Source organism: Musca vetustissima, unplaced genomic scaffold (assembly GCF_032173495.1).
Source record: "Musca vetustissima isolate MV318-11 ecotype Yass unplaced genomic scaffold, APGP_CSIRO_Mvet_v1 utg21807, whole genome shotgun sequence".
In the NCBI taxonomy this organism is placed as follows: domain Eukaryota; kingdom Metazoa; phylum Arthropoda; class Insecta; order Diptera; family Muscidae; genus Musca; species Musca vetustissima.
The window spans coordinates 195,582-212,000 of NW_026877572.1; the positions used below are offsets into that span (position 1 = coordinate 195,582).

The window sequence follows — 16,419 nt, forward strand, 5'->3', positions numbered from 1 at the left end:
GGGACACTAAGCCAAAATATGGACACATATGAAAAAAAATGTGAAAATAATTTTCTCACAAACCAAAATTGCGGAAGGTAAAATACCAGCCACTTGCCTTCTTGCATATTAGATGAATGCCATGCAAATACCAAAAATGTGGAGTGCCACCATGAAATTGGGAATATATTAAAAGTATGGATCTACATTGACAGCATTTTGCTAAATTAAGCCACATCGGATGGAAAGTGAGCTCCTGACCATCAAAATACTTAAAATGTGGTAGGACCTTTATTATATGGAGACTATGCCCAAATATGGACCTACATTAATAAATATTTCTTTAGAGATTTTTCAGCAACCATGACAACTGTTGGCCAAATTACAACATCTTCGGTTAAAAGAGACGCTTCAAAATGCCGAAGATGGTAAGGGACCTTTGTGTAGGGGGGAAGGGGGGCTATGGAACAATAATGACAATATTCTACGAAGTTGTTTCCTATAACTCGAGCGTATCAATATACTACGAAGTTGTTTCCTATAACTCGAGCGTATCAATATACTACGAAGTTGTTTCCTATAACTCGAGCGTATCAAATTACTACCACAGAGAACGCCAAAGACCAAATTCCAGGCAAGTCGCTTCGAAAATACGCCTATGACCATTTAAATACCACAAAAGAGGCACAATATTTTTTCGAAGTTGATTACCCAGACCACGACATTTCAAAGTATAGCCTAAATACCTAAAATTGATGCAAAACTTCGGAAATAGGTTTCTCACAAACATAAGCAATAAATTTCGACATGCTAAAATGTTTCTTCTTGGCATAGGCACCGAAGTGGTCCTGAGTATTTTTTAAATTTCAATTGAAATTCGAGCAATTTTCATGACATTCCAGTGCCCAAAAAGCAAGTATATGCCTTCATGGTCAGTTTTATTTACGGCGGTACCATTTATTGCCCGTCCCACTTTCAAAGACTCCTTCTAAATTCGTTCAAAGGTGGCTGTTACCGCTCGCAATGTTCGACCCATTATGTCGATGTCATCTGCGTAGGCGAGTAACATGTGATATTCGATGTTCAGAGTGCCATTGTTGTTCACTTTTGCATCTCGTATGACCTGACATGGTCTTAAAACCTTTGACCGACGAATAGGTGTAAATGTTTTTCGTGGATCTTTTCCAGGATTTAGCGTAGTGTGAAAATTTGATTTATGGTGGATTTGCAAGATCTGAAGCCGTATTGCTTCAGATCTTGGCTGCAGTCGTTCACGCAGCATGCTGGAAGCACTTTATATGCGATGGGAAGGCTACTAATTCCTCTATCGTTGGAACATATCTTTTCTCCGTTTTTGTGCACGGATGCTGAGGTTCCAATCTTTAAGTATAGATTTCTCTAGCCAAATTGTTCGACTGGTATTCTTCAGCTGATTAATTGCTATTCTGACCTCATCTTGGCTAGGTGGTATACAATCTATCATTTCCTATTGATTCTGGGGTATGTGGGGGATCGGTTAATAATTAGGTAATAAATTATACCAAGAACTTTATTTTTGTCTGGTTTTATATTCATTTATATTTTTAATAAGGTTGTCTGTAGTGTGAGGACCTTGGTATGTTTATTCCGATTAAGCCCTCCAATACCAGGACCGAAGTTGTTTTTACTTGAACCTTGCTCTATGGGAAGATGATCTTCAGATGACAGTAAAAATATTAATCAACTAGCATATGCCCGCAATTTCGTTAGCGAATGTAGGAAATATTTAAAAATGTATTAACATATTATTTTATTTTTAGAGATAACTGCATATGTCGGAAAAAACAATCCACATATTAATATCGACCATTAATTAAATTTGAGTACCAGGATTCCAACTCTATTAATTCACCCACAATTCAAATTGTACCAAATTTACTACACAGTAGTATGAATTTCCAAAACCTCTAACTTATCCCAATCCTACACCACCACAGTGATCCAAAATATAAGTTTCAGGATTCCAATTCTATCGGTCCACCCACAATTCAAATTATACCAAATTTTGTACACAGCAGTGCCACCCACTATTGGTTCACCCATAATTCAAATTATACCAAATTTAGTACATAGTTGTACCAATTTCCAAAACTTTCTACATACCCCAATCCTACACCACCACAGTGATCCTAAATCGAAGTTTCAGCTTTATCGGATGACCCACAATCCAAATTGTACCAAATTTAGTACACAGTAGTACGAATTTCTAAAACTTCCTTCATATTTCAATCTTCACCTCCACAATGATCCTGACTCCAAATTTCAAGACTCTGGCTCTATTGGTTCACCTAAAATTCACATTGTACCAAATTTAGTACCATTAAGTACCCATAAGTATTAATTTGTTAAACTGAATTCTGACCCTAATCTTACATCCCTACAATGATCCTAACTTCAAATTTCATTATTCCAGCTCTATCGGTTCACCCAAATTGTACCAATTATAGTACGATTTAGTGCTTTCCGTACACATGTAAAAAAATTCCAAAACTACATACATATCCCAATCCAAAACTTCGACGGTAATGTTACTTTCAATTTTCAGGATTCCAGCTCGATTTGTACCTCCAACTCAAATTTGTCTTCATAAAAACGGCCGAAGACTGATATTTTCAGTCAGCAATATTTCTTCGCAGCTAGTTAATTATCCTCCGACGATCTCATTCTCTTCATTGTCATATTCGTTGAGGAAGATTGACTGCAGTCCAGTGTTTGTACCATGCTCTGTACAGAGGGTATCGTCTTCGTTGAAGTTCTGACGGATATAGTCACTGTATGGGAGGTAGGCATTTGGTTAACATAAAGTACCCTAGTGGCCTTTTGAGTATAGTCTCCCTTATTCCTCCCCGTGGGCTTACGATGTATCTTGATCAAAATGTATTTCTTTCGCAGATCAAGTTGAGGTCCTTATCAGCATATAATTGGCAGTAACAAATTGCCCTCCAATAAGTCTTTCTATACCATGTTTCTTTGATTTTGGCACTTTTGATTGTAGAAGCCACAGCGAACCATTTCCTTCCCACATCCGTGGGCATTTGCAGCAGATCGGTTTGTTTACTAAAATCGACGCACGCACATACCTGTCACTGTTGACTAGAGGTTAATGTGTGATGTCCGTGCCCGAGGGCCAGTGATTTTTAGCACTTGTGAAGTTTGAGACTTCGGGTGGCCAGGCAGTCACACCATCATTCGTCGGAAGGTTCGTTTAGGGTGTTTTTTTATAGGCCGAGGAGGATAAAGCCATGGTAATGACTTGGTAACTAAACCTAAAACTCATTTCGACGCTCACGTATAAAGAAGGCTCCGTTCGAATATAGTCGGCATTCTGATTGCAAACCTGGATGCATGGAGACTCATTAAACCCCAGCGTTAGGGAGACATCATTGACGTTAGGAGACTAGGAACCCATGAGGCTTGGTTAATTATAGTGGTATATAGAGTATCAACATTTCGTCTCGTCAGTTCAGATGATCATTGACACTCAGTTTTTCCCCCTTGACCCTTTCTTTGACTGCTTATTTTATTCGCAGTTGCCTAATTTATTTATTGGGTTTCTATACGCGACCGATAGCTTTCACCTATGCTTTCAATCCGTATTATATAACTACGATTACATGTATCTGTATCGACCCGCTCCCTCGTTTGTTAATCTAGCAGTCTCTAATCCGGGGTTTTTTACCCTAAAATTTCTATCTACATAATTTTTTATGGAAGTTCGGCCATCCGAGTTGATGACCTCTGTTTAGCATCTACAGATAACCGCTGATCTTGAAATGCTGAATCTAACTTTACCTATTTTTAATGCTCTCTAAATTTTTCTCATTCAACATGACTTTGTTTCTATATAAAACGTAGCCTATTCCTATATTCGTTTCAGTTCGTTACAATTCCGCCCCCAGAAAAACTGCCCTTTATGTCACTTTTCATGGCCTTTCAACTTGAAATGCCATCATAAATCAAAAAACAAGAAAAAACATCATATTTTATTTTTCAGATATGCGAAAAAACGACCGAACTTGTCAAATGTATTCATACATTCGCCTCTATAATTTAAACAGACATCAAATGTGTGAGATCCTTCCTCATTCAGCACTGGACTGGCGGCTGAACACTGCATTCATTACCCACATACTCTTTTTGGAGGATGTACAACCGGATGCCAGTTCAGCTGTCAGCGTTTGAGAATTTATTTTAACATCTGTGTTGGCCATCCGTTCGTTCAACACTGTAGTATTTTGAGTTGTATTTAAATTATTTCCTTCGCACATACACACGTTCATACATACGAGTATATGATTTTGTATATTTATTACGATAGTAAAGGCTCCTCGAGATTTTAAAATAAATGTTTTTTGGATTTATTTAATTGAGACCTTTATGCGGGGTATTTTTATTTAGATGTGCTATTTTTGGTATTCGAAGAAATTTTCTTTTTTTTAAGATACATAATTGGATATATATTGTAAGAGGAAAATAGCCATTAATAATAAAAAGCAGGATCATATTCATTCATTAATGTTTACATGACCAAATCGATTTGAAAATTAGAGATTTCTTACCATCGAACTTACGGATCAAATAAATGATCCTGGTAGATAATTTACTTGGAGGACTGTTAATTATATATCCAGGCTGGAATAACATGAGTTTTTTCTAGGAATTTTTATAAATGTACTGGAGGCTTGGAAGTCTTTAAAAAGGACAGTGTGAGCTCTACTGAAGAGATTTACTTATACGTAAGCTAAATGGTCAGTTAGCTTTAGGGCTGGCAATGGAGTATATAAATGAGACAGTAAGATCTTTGAACAGAGTATATTTATAATATTATTAGTTTGGGGTAAAATAAATTTTTTATGAACTATAGGACTTCATTTATCATGCTTCGGAATGTCGGATTTGGGCCAAATATGCACCGTTTTGTTGTATGATTTGATGCAATTAAAAAAAAAACTATAATAAAACTAAAAAAAAAAAAATTAAACTAAAAACTATAATAGTCGATTTTCACTAGATACCAATTTTTATACCCTACAAATACATACAAATTTTGAACAAAACAAGGCATGTTCAATATTGAAGAATATTTGTCGATAAGTTAACTTCGAATTTTTTGCTGTTGTTTATTAACAACATTTTTAACAATTATTTTTAAAAACTGTTATAGAATTAAAATATTGTTTATTTTGTTGTTATAATTTTTTATCCATTTGAGAATTGCTTAATTTTGATAGTGAATAGACCCACTGAACCGAATTTTCTGCAATTTGGTATTTAGTAGTTGTATATGGTATAGCAAAAATTATTAATATTCGTCCCCTTTTTGGGGTAGTTTTTATATTAAAATAGTTATCTGATTTGTTTCGTGTTTTGAGTTTGATTCTAAGACTCTGTTGTAATCATTTCTCCAGCGGAGGATAGCGAGATACAAAATTACAGCGTAAGGTTCGATAATGATCTATAGCCGCAGCGGGCGAGCTGAAATATTACTGAGTCTACATAGACGTACACATCGAACTCTTAGAAGGTTTTTGGATATTAAATCATCAAGAACGTTTAACTGATGCGCTGCTGATAGAAGCACCGTCGAAACGTTTGGAAGTGGTGGTTAATTAATTAATCCTGGTTAAACTAAATTTCATCTGGAATAACCTTTAATCCTTAGCCACTTACTTTTTATCCGTATTACGCTCTAATCTGGATGGTCCTGTTGGAATGTCCAAGGTCTGCGGCCAAAATGTTTGCGTGTTCAAGGCTTTAATACACCCTCCAGAATATTTTCGCGATTCAGCATTTAGTCTATTCAGCATTTAGTCTGATGATATTCGATTAATACTAGCGAAGAGCTGCCATCGGCTGTTATGGCGGCCCACACCATCACCATGGATGGCGCGTGAGTTTTGGTGGCCAACCGAAGGTTCACATTTTCAGTTGACCTCTTTGGCAAGAAAACACGATCATTTTGTTTGTTTACAAACTACACAACGAATGTTTTCGGCCATGCTCTTTAGCTATTTTCAGTCTGCTGGACAACGAATGTTTTCTCATCGAAGAAAACAAAATTCGACAGTTCACCATTTTCGGCCATGCTCTTTAGCTCTTTTCAGTCTATTTTCTTTCTGTTCCATCACGAATAAGTTTTTTTTCCGGAAAATTCTTACCAACGACGAGTGACTTAGAAATGACAGCAGTCTGAAGTTGATTGCAGTTTTTTCATCTCACCCTGTATAATAAGGAAGATATGTACCGATTGGATTTATCCTAGTTCATGCGATAAATATACAATCACAGAGAAACGTCCCAAAATTTGGATTTGATTGGTGTATTAGTTTTGGATTTATCGGGCCCGCCATTCGCAAAAACGCTGCTTGGAGAAAAAAGCGTTTAAAGTTTATGAGCCCTCTTGCCTTCACATGATGCTAACACAATAAATTGGCTGTATCTTCAAAATTGTTGAGATTTCCACTTGAAATTTGATAGTTGCATTCTTGAAATAGTCTAGGTTCGATATCAATAAAAAATATAAAGTTAAATTTTTTTGAAACCGAGAATATTAGGCGAATAGAATGTCCGATTTGAACCAAATATTGCACAACCTAGTATCTTTACTAAGCCTTGATCAAGTCCGTAGATGGGACCCATTCGTCCACTTCTTCTATAACCTTCCCCACAAATGGTCAAAATGTTCAATATTTATAAATTAAATTTCAGGCGAATGGAAAGTCCGATTAGAACCAAGTTTTGCACAACCTATTATCATTACCAATCCTAAAGACCTTTTTCTTGTACCTCCCCCCACAAATATATTATAAACTTGAAAATTAAATTTGAAGCGAACAATAAAACATTCCGAAAACCTCCGCAAACCATAGGCTGAGGATATATCTGTCGACATTACCTCAGCAAACCATAGGTTGATGATATATATCTTTCGATATTACCGGCTGACACTTTATTACTTGTTTTCGGTAGGATGTTTCATAGGACCAAATCCGTTTCAGACAATTTGGAGTCTATTTACAAATGTCTGTCCATCATGCGAACGGATTTAACTAAACTTTGCACAACCTATTATCTTTTCCAACAGTAGATCAACTCCGAAGGACCCATTGGTCCACTCCTTCTGGTAACTCCCCCACGAATGTTCAAAATTATAATCTCGTAAATTTTATTTTATAATCTCGTTATTTGTTGATGCAACGTCGAGCCGTTTAAGACCTGTATTTCAACGCCTTTCAAATGATACCAAGCAGGTAAAAGCACTATAGAACCGCTAAAAAGCGGTAATTCAAAAATACGACCTTAAAATGACCTTTAATTCGGTGTCAAGATCATAAATCCGTATTAAGGTTAAATTCGGGCTCATTGACATTTAACCGGACTAAACTTTAACACATTAACAATCTCTAATAAGGATCAATCCTTAATCAATGATCTTTATTCTGGGGGTAAATAACATATAATACAACCGGATTGACCCATAATCCGATTGTAATGGTCCTTAATCCAGGGATTAACATTAATCCAGGGATTGGGATTAATCCAGATTACACATTAAGCTTCGGGGAGATGGTGGTTAGACCGTTTCTAAGTGTTGATTAAATAAAAACGGCCCTGGATTTTCCCAGAAAATTGCAGTGATTTGAGAAGCTTCTTCCTACTTCTCAGTTTATCGCAAATAGCTGCGGTGTGCGCCGATTACTTGAAAAGGGCGTAGAACTTAATTACTTAGCTGGTTTGTGATAGAGCAATTTGTTCCATAAGCCATGCTTAAAAATATTTCCAGGCCCATCGGTGTCGTGAGCAGCTCTTCCAATTTAAAAGACCATGTTCCGAAATTTTGTCTTCCATTTGAATTTTTCCATCGAATTCATCGTCTTCCTCTACTGCGTGAACCTGTTGGCTTGCTTTTTTATGCCTTGTGAGCTGGGACATCCACATCTATTCTCACAAAATGACTTAGCCACCGTAGTTGCTGTAGCTCGATGCGTCTATGTCTATGTCCATGTCCATGAATAGATGATACAACTCATGGTTCATTCATCTACAGATAGTAGATCTTTCAGAGTATTTTCTCTCAAACACTCCACCAGCATGGGTAATATTGGTCGTCGAGTGGTGGCCTTGTTTCAAAATTGCTGACTTACACAATAGTAGCATCTGTTGGCCGACACTATCCTTCTCCGAATATAAACACTGATGTTTTATTTATGGCGGTACTAAAGTGTATAAAATCTTTGATTTCCTCGAAGCTGTAGTTTTCAAGTTCCACAGTTGGTCCGAGTCATTTGGACGTCTTGCGCGTGCATACCATCAGCTTGGCCTTCTCTGTATTTAAACATAAAACATATCCTTCTTATATCTCAAGTCCCCAGTAAGGAAAGTAGTAAAGTCGGACTGGGCCGACTATATGATACCCGTACCACTTTGGGTATATTCCACATATATTGACTAATTTAAATCTAAATCTAACCCGATTTTCACGAAACTTAGCACACATCATTCTGGGCCTAATTCAGTACCCTGTGCCTAATTTCGTGCAAATCGAAAGATATATAGGGACTTTGGTGGCCCATTTACCTTAAATCGGACGAAACTATATACGGGAGCTATATCTAAATCTGAACCGATTTTTACGAAACTTAACACACGTCATTCTAGTCTCAATTTAGGACACTATACAAAATTTCGCCCCAATCATAAGCGCCCATGGTGCACCATTTACATAAAATCGAACAAAACTACATATGGGAGCTATATCTATATCTGGGCCGATTTTCTCGAAATTTAACACACGTCATTCTAGACTCAACTGAGTACACCGTGCCAAATTTCGTGCAAATCGAAAGACATATAGAGGCGTTGGTGCACCATTAACATAAAATCGGACAAAACTGTATATGGGAGCTATATCTAAATCTGAACCGATTTTCACGAAACTTTGCACACATTATTCTGGACCTAATTCAGAACTCTATGCCAAATTTCATGCAAATCGAAGGATATATAGCGACGTTGGTGCCCCATTTACCTTAAATCGGACGTAGATATATACGGGAGCTATATATAAATCTGAGCTGATCATCTCAAAACCTGGTACTCATCATTCTAGACATAATTCAGTATACTATGCAAAATTTCGTGCAAGTCGAAAGATATATAGGGACTTGTGTGCACCATTTACATAAAATCTGACAAAAATCTATATGGAAGCTATATCTAATTCTCAACCGATTTCCACGAAACTTAGCACACATTATTCTGGACCTAATTCAGAACTCAATGCCAGATTTCATGCAAATCGAAAGATATATGGTGCCCCATTTACCTTAAATCGGACGAAAATATATATGGGAGCTATATCTAACTCTAAACCGATTTTTTCCAATTTCAATAGGGTTCGTCCTTGGTCGAAATAAGTGATCTGTGCCAAGTTTCATTCAAATCGGATCATTGTTTACAATTTAACATCTACAAACGGACAGACGGATGGGCAGACGAACATTCATAAATCGATTTAGATAGTGATTCTATGCATATTCTCAAACGGAACCATGTGTCTATCTCGTTTTCTTTTGCCTGTTACAAACATATGCACAAAGACATAATACCCTGTACCACAGTGTGGTAAACGGTATAAATATGTTTTGAAACTAAATTCTACACCACGAGTTTTTTTTCGACCTTGAAATATTCTACAAAAATGTTCCTCATAAGATTTTAGATAGTGTCTTCACAGACATGTAATCTATATGTTTTCTTCGTCCTTTTCCACTTTTAACCGAACCTTACTTAGAAAACCATATATCTGCGAACAAAGATGAATGTCGAATAAATTGTAAGAGCTGTCAGATTTGTCCGAAATATTTACCATTAATATATTATATTATACCAACCACGCTAATAACTTTTATTAGCCAGATACGGATTCGGATTCCAAAATTTTGTAAGCGGGGTTTCTGATATTAAATCCGGGTTTGGACCAATTTTAATCATGTGCATGTCATTTAAAAACTAAAAACATTGCCAATCACATGATGTACATTTTATGCCTAAGACCTATCGGTATTCAATTAAGGTTAGAAACAAATTATTTGAAATTAATTTCACTTTAAAACTTTTTGTTACAAATTCCCATATTCCAATTTTCTCTTTTTATTTTCTATTTTTATTTTTATTTTCTATTTTTAATTTATTCTGTGTAAAATTTTGTTCCTTTTTGTTTAAAACTTGTTGTTTAAATTTCCATTACATTTTATTATCTCTCGGCATTTGCTGCTACATCATTTGTTTTAATACGATTTTTTTTATTTCAAATTTTCTTTTTATCTTCATCTATTTTCATTTCTAGGAGGAACTATCCAACAAATGGGCAGAAATGGCTGGTGAATTATCACAACTTTTGGCCACTGAATTGCAAATAGCTGAAGAAGATCAGCCCATACCTTTCGATTCTGCCTCGGATGTGCCCATCGATGATCAAAAGTAGGTCAATTTACCTTTAGTAAAAAATACGTATATAAAACAAACATACACACACACACAAACGTGATTTGCACAAATGGATAAGTATATTTGTTCAATGTTACAAACAAACCAATAAAATGGCAGGTAATAACAAATGTAAAACTTGTGGCAACTGTTAGGATTGCAACAAACATTTGACAGTGGAAGCCATTTTATGATAAACACCAATATTTATTTAAAAATTGCTATTAATTCTTTATATATTGTTAAAAAAGATCCTTTATTTATATATATTTTTTCAATATTAAAGACATTCCAACATTCACTTCGATCGGACCCACTGTACTTCTCTAACTTTTTTACTTTATTTCCATCGTAAAAGAAACTATTTTTTTCCTGTCCTTTTTTATAATTTGTTACTATATTGGCTTTTCGGTCGCTCGGCCTGACGCCCCCCCAACAAATAGCAGTCAATGCAGATAGCAATTTCTAGATAATTAAACATTATTTTCTCTTCTTTGGTCGAATGTGGATGGATACGTTTGACCTAATTCGAAATTTGTTTGTTATTGAAATTGAAATGTTCTAGCAAATCAATTGCAATTTATTTGCCATTGAGTTGTAAGTTTTTTTGTAAGATTGTTAAAATTTGGAAAGTTCATGTTCTCGGGAGATTTAATTGGCAATCCGATGCGTTAACAAGGAACTATACCTTACACTCAATGGTTATTCGAATTGATTTTAGGTCGTCAAAGAGGTTCTGCAACAAAAGAAATGTTAGTTTTGTTGTGAGAGGAAAACCTTTCATTCTCATGTAGAAAAGCGATCTATCGGTCTGCCATGTGAGATTTTTCACCTGGCCTTCGAACATCTGGTATTCTAGAGAAATTTGACTTTTATAATTCTGTTAGAAACTTTCCCGTCTCGTGTATGGAGTCCTCTGTAAAGTCGCCCTCTTTACAGAGGTTGGCACGCTCAACCTCTACAAGCTCAGCTTTGACATCGGCTACTGAAAATATACCAGCGGACTTTTCTCTAAACGCTCCCAACTCTATTAACCCCGATGACTTACGGACCTTTTCTTTAATCTAATCGAGGAAGCCGGTTCCTTCCGCCTCAGTCAAGGAAGTATCCCGACCCATATCTGAGTTGACTGGCCCTTGACGGACGAGGAAGACGATAATCCAAGTAACTCCTCTAATTCATGGGACCTTCGAGGGGTCCCTGAAAATCTCTGACAAAAAAGATCATACATAATGGCAGTAAACTACTGCAACCGATTCTTCGAACTGTTTAAGGACTCAATTATCGATAAAGAATTCCTACAGATTAAAGGGAACCTCAAATTTTGTCGAAAGTTCTCACAGAATTATCACCTCCAACGAAGGAGAAAATAGCGAGTAGCCTGCCATCAAACGAGAAAATAATGCCTGTGGCTTCTGATCAATCAGGACCATCGGCGGTCCATGCAAATCTCCGACAAAAAGATCTACAAGATGGCCGTTAACCACTGTAAACGATTCTTCGAACGGGTTAGAGACTTGATTATTGATAATGAATTCCTAAAGGTCACGGGGGACCTCAAATTTAGTCGAAAGTTCTTACAGAATTATCAGCTCAAACCAAGGAGGAAGCAGCGAGTAGCCGAAGCTCAAACGGGAAAATAACGCCAGTGACTTCTGATCAATTGGAAATCTCCGACAAAAAGATCTACAAGATGGAGGTTAACTACTGCAACTGATTCTTCGAACGGGTTAGATACTCGATTATCTATTTTGAGTTCCTAAATATCAAGGGACACCTCAAATTTAGTCGAAAGTTCCCAAAGGACTATCCACTCCAACGAAGGAGAGCACAGAGAGTGGCTAAAACTGAAACGGGATAATAATGCCTGTAACTTCTGCGAACCTCGTGACCTTCGAGGGAGGTATAGGTTACCTATTGCAACTGATTCTTCGAACGGGTTAGAGACTCGATTATCTATTATAAGTTCTCAAATATCAAGGGGAACCTCAGAGAAAACGGCCAGTAGCCTGAGAACATCTGATCAATCGGGACCATTGAGGGGGTCTCTGAATATTGAGAAGATATTGAAATCATATTTTACGGCAAAGTACAGTTGTGTCGAAGACGACTAGAAGAAGAGTCCATAAAAAGGCCTCTTGAAATGGGGGTAAACATACAATTACCTCAGCAAAATCAAATTCCCCAAATCCACCTGCTGTAGTTGTGCAAAAACCGCATAACCAGGGTTATGAAAATAGAGCTGTTTTTGCTGGATAAACACAAACAACCACACAACGTGGTGAATGCGACGCAGGAAGCCCGACTTCAGCGTCAGTTACAATTCTGGGGACTGTGATTGCGAAATAGAAGTGGTCCTCAGATGAACAGCAAACCTGCTGAGAAGTGAAAAGCCTTGAAGTCTCTCGATGCACGGCAAACTGCGTAGGTTACGTCGAGGAAGGTAGGATACGACAAGGAAGACCTCGTCTAAAAGCGGTAAGGAACAGGCGAAAGAAGAATCTCAGAAGTCGTCGTCGAAGCATGGTTACACTGTTGCTCAATCAGAGGCTCCTAAAGTCATTGGAATGGCAATCATTGATCCAACTGATACTGTCGAGCCTTGGTTTGGCTAGATTACCATGAACAAAAGGTTCAACGTCATTAACTTTGAAGCAAAGGAGTTCTCAGGCTTCCTTAATGATATGACCCCTTTTGAGGTCGCTGGGCAAATTGCTTCATTTGAATACAGAATACAAAACTCATAAGGAAGATGTGTGATAAAGAAGATGTGAAAGTCAATCCCTTACGAAGCAAGAGTCCGCGAGGCCGTCACCGAGCACTTTGTACAAAGGAGTCAAGGTCTTTACCTGTGGAGCAAAGGAGTTGACATGACCCCTTTTGGAAGAGTATGGAACTGCGAAGAGACCCTCAATGTCGCTCGATACAAGACAAACTGCTTCGGTTGCAACGAGGAAGACTCCTGCTATGAACGGTAAGGAGGATGCGAAAAACAAACCTGCCTTTTCGAAGCAAGAGTATCCGAGGCCGTCGCAGAAGCATGGTCACACTGCTGCTCCACAACGCTCTCCAGAAGACTTACGATTGACAATCATTGGATCGAGCTGATGGCAATGGGTACATTAGTGAAGATTATTGGTTGTCAGTCGATATGTATTTGAAGGTCACTTTGTATAAAAAGAGTCAAGTCATTAACTGTGGAGACTTGAATGGGAAGAAACCTGTATAGGTTGAACACAATCCGAACTTTTATCGATTTTGTCGCACAGTGTAAGGCATGCGAAAGTCCTGAGATTTCTGGAAGATTGTCTGGTGATAAGCTTATAAAGATTCAGCTTATCAATAACGACTTATTACCTTCGTTCAGATTGCTCCTACAAATCGCATTTATAACTCGATAATTTTTATATTATATCCCTTGTCGTCCAGCTTGTTTATATGAAATCAGTGGTCGACTGTTTTCTGTTAAGGCCTCTGGTTGCCTTAACGGGCATACTCGGCCCTCAACTCGTTTACATAGACCTTCGGACCATTGCTCAAGCTCATCTAGGTGCTACCCTGCCGCTCGTTTATATAGACTTAATGGTATGTCCTGCATATTTTAAAAATGACTTTCAGCTCTAATCGCTTACCTTAAGCTCGTGTATCTTCATACACCCTGACATCCAGCTCGTCTCTAAAGTCTTTCAGTTCTGCAGTCATTTTTACTTTGAGTTCATTTATGAAAAATCATACAAAGCATATCAGTTCTCTAATTCTTTTTTAAAGACTACTGATTGGTCCTTAAATCGGGAGATATAAGTTCTCTGGTTTTCAGTTCCTTCAAAACGGCCCTTCAATTTGGCTATAAAATATGTTATGCGAGAAGATCACCCTGTGTGTTCCTGGTAGCAATTTGCCGGATATTATTTAATTTTAATTCATTAATAAAGAGCTTGATTTTTTTGGATCCCTTGTATAAAACCTGAAATATATTTTTGGTATGGCACACGCACAGTCTCCCTTTGGGTTATTTAGAAATATTAAAATTTTCAGTTTTATTATGGCTGGAGCCAATTGTCAAAATAGCTCTTTCGAGGGACTAACAGCTTTTGTAGACTTGATACATAGACAACTATATTTTCGAACAGCAAATAATTGTCATCAACTAATTGAAATATCATAGCAGTATAAGGCGCACTTTGTTTCATTTCCAAATCATTCGCAACCCCCTTAGCTTTACCCTCTCCACAAAAATGGCCTTGCAAATTCCACAGTTCATTGAACTTTATCTTTTGAAAATGACGATATGCCTTTGATTTACTTGATTGAAATGTGCAGTGTCAAGGACGATATTCTCGTAATTCGAGAGTACATCAAAACTATCAGATTTCTTTGACACGAATAATAGCTTTATTTTATCATGCCTGAAATAAAGAAGACTGCTGCTGCTTTCCTTCGTGTTGTCATATCATTTTAATTTGATTAAATCTCATATGCTCCGCCTCATATTCCGATGAAAATCGTAAGTGAAAGTATAGCCTGGAATATTGGAAAAAGTAAAGGCACCACTCGCACACACAAACACACAGAAACACCCCCTTTGATAGATATAATTTCATTATTTTAAGTTTTACAGTGTCGTTGACAAACAAAGAGAAAGTCACAGATGGTGGGGGCTGGTGTTGGATCTGATATTCATTATTTTTAAATATTGAATTCATATATTATCAAGTTCGAAGAATTTTTTCTTTAACTAAGAGATATTGAATTTATAAAGGTGAATATAAGAAAAAAATCGAGTTAAGGAGGCACGATTGTGGTTGTCGATGAGGGAAAGAGGCAGGTAGTCTTTTTAGACTAGTTGGAAGCCATGGAGCGTTGATAGATGAGCTGAGATGTAAGTTAGACTATATAGATGAACTGAATGGTCAGAGAGTCTATATAGACAAGCCGAAGGACCAGTGAGTCTCTATATGCGATATTAAGGAACAATAAGACCATAATAGCAAGCTGATGGGGCAGCCGAGATGAAGAGACACTGATGTAGACTCACTGGCCTGTCAGCTCGTCTATATAGATTCACTGGCCTGTCAGCTCGTCTACGTAGACTCAGTGGCCAGTCTGCTCGTCTACGTAGACTCACTGGCCTGTCAGCTCGTCTACGTAGACTCACTGGCCTGTCAGCTCGTCTACGTAGACTCACTGGCCTGTCAGCTCGTCTACGTAGACTCACTGGCCTGTCAGCTCGTCTACGGAGACTCACTGGCCTGTCAGCTCGTCTACGTAGACTCACTGGCCTGTCAGCTCGTCTACGTAGATTCCCTGGGCTGTCAGCTCGTCTACGTAGACTCACTGTCCTGTCAGCTCGTCTACGTAGACTCACTGGCCTGTCAGCTCGTCTACGTAGACTCACTGGCCTGTCAGCTCGTCTACGTAGACTCACTGGCCTGTCAGCTCGTCTACGTAGACTCACTGGCCTGTCAGCTCGTCTACGTAGACTCACTGGCCTGTCAGCTCGTCTACGTAGACTCACTGGCCTGTCAGCTCGTCTATATAGACTCACTGGCCTGTCAGCTCGTCTATATAGACTCACTGGCCTGTCAGCTCGTCTATATAGACTCACTGGCCTGTCAGCTCGTCTATATAGACTCACTGGCCTGTCAGCTCGTCTATATAGACTCACTGGCCTGTCAGCTCGTCTATATAGACTCACTGGCCTGTCAGCTCGTCTATATAGACTCACTGGCCTGTCAGCTCGTCTATATAGACTCACTGGCCTGTCAGCTCGTCTATATAGACTCACTGGCCTGTCAGCTCGTCTATATAGACTCACTGGCCTGTCAGCTCGTCTATATAGACTCACTGGCCTGTCAGCTCGTCTATATAGACTCACTGGCCTGTCAGCTCGTCTATATAGACTCACTGGCCTGT

The 16,419-nt window shown here is 38.0% G+C and overlaps 1 protein-coding gene across 1 annotated transcript in view; it reads left to right on the forward strand.

The window, feature by feature from the left end:
* The window catches only part of LOC133322191 (protein timeless homolog), a 178,561-nt gene that overhangs the window by 154,186 nt on the left and 7,956 nt on the right, over positions 1–16,419 (forward strand). The window contains exon 9 of the mRNA XM_061531236.1: positions 10,367–10,500. Within this exon, the coding sequence (XP_061387220.1) occupies positions 10,367–10,500 (134 nt within the window). The remainder of the gene's footprint in view (positions 1–10,366; positions 10,501–16,419) is intronic.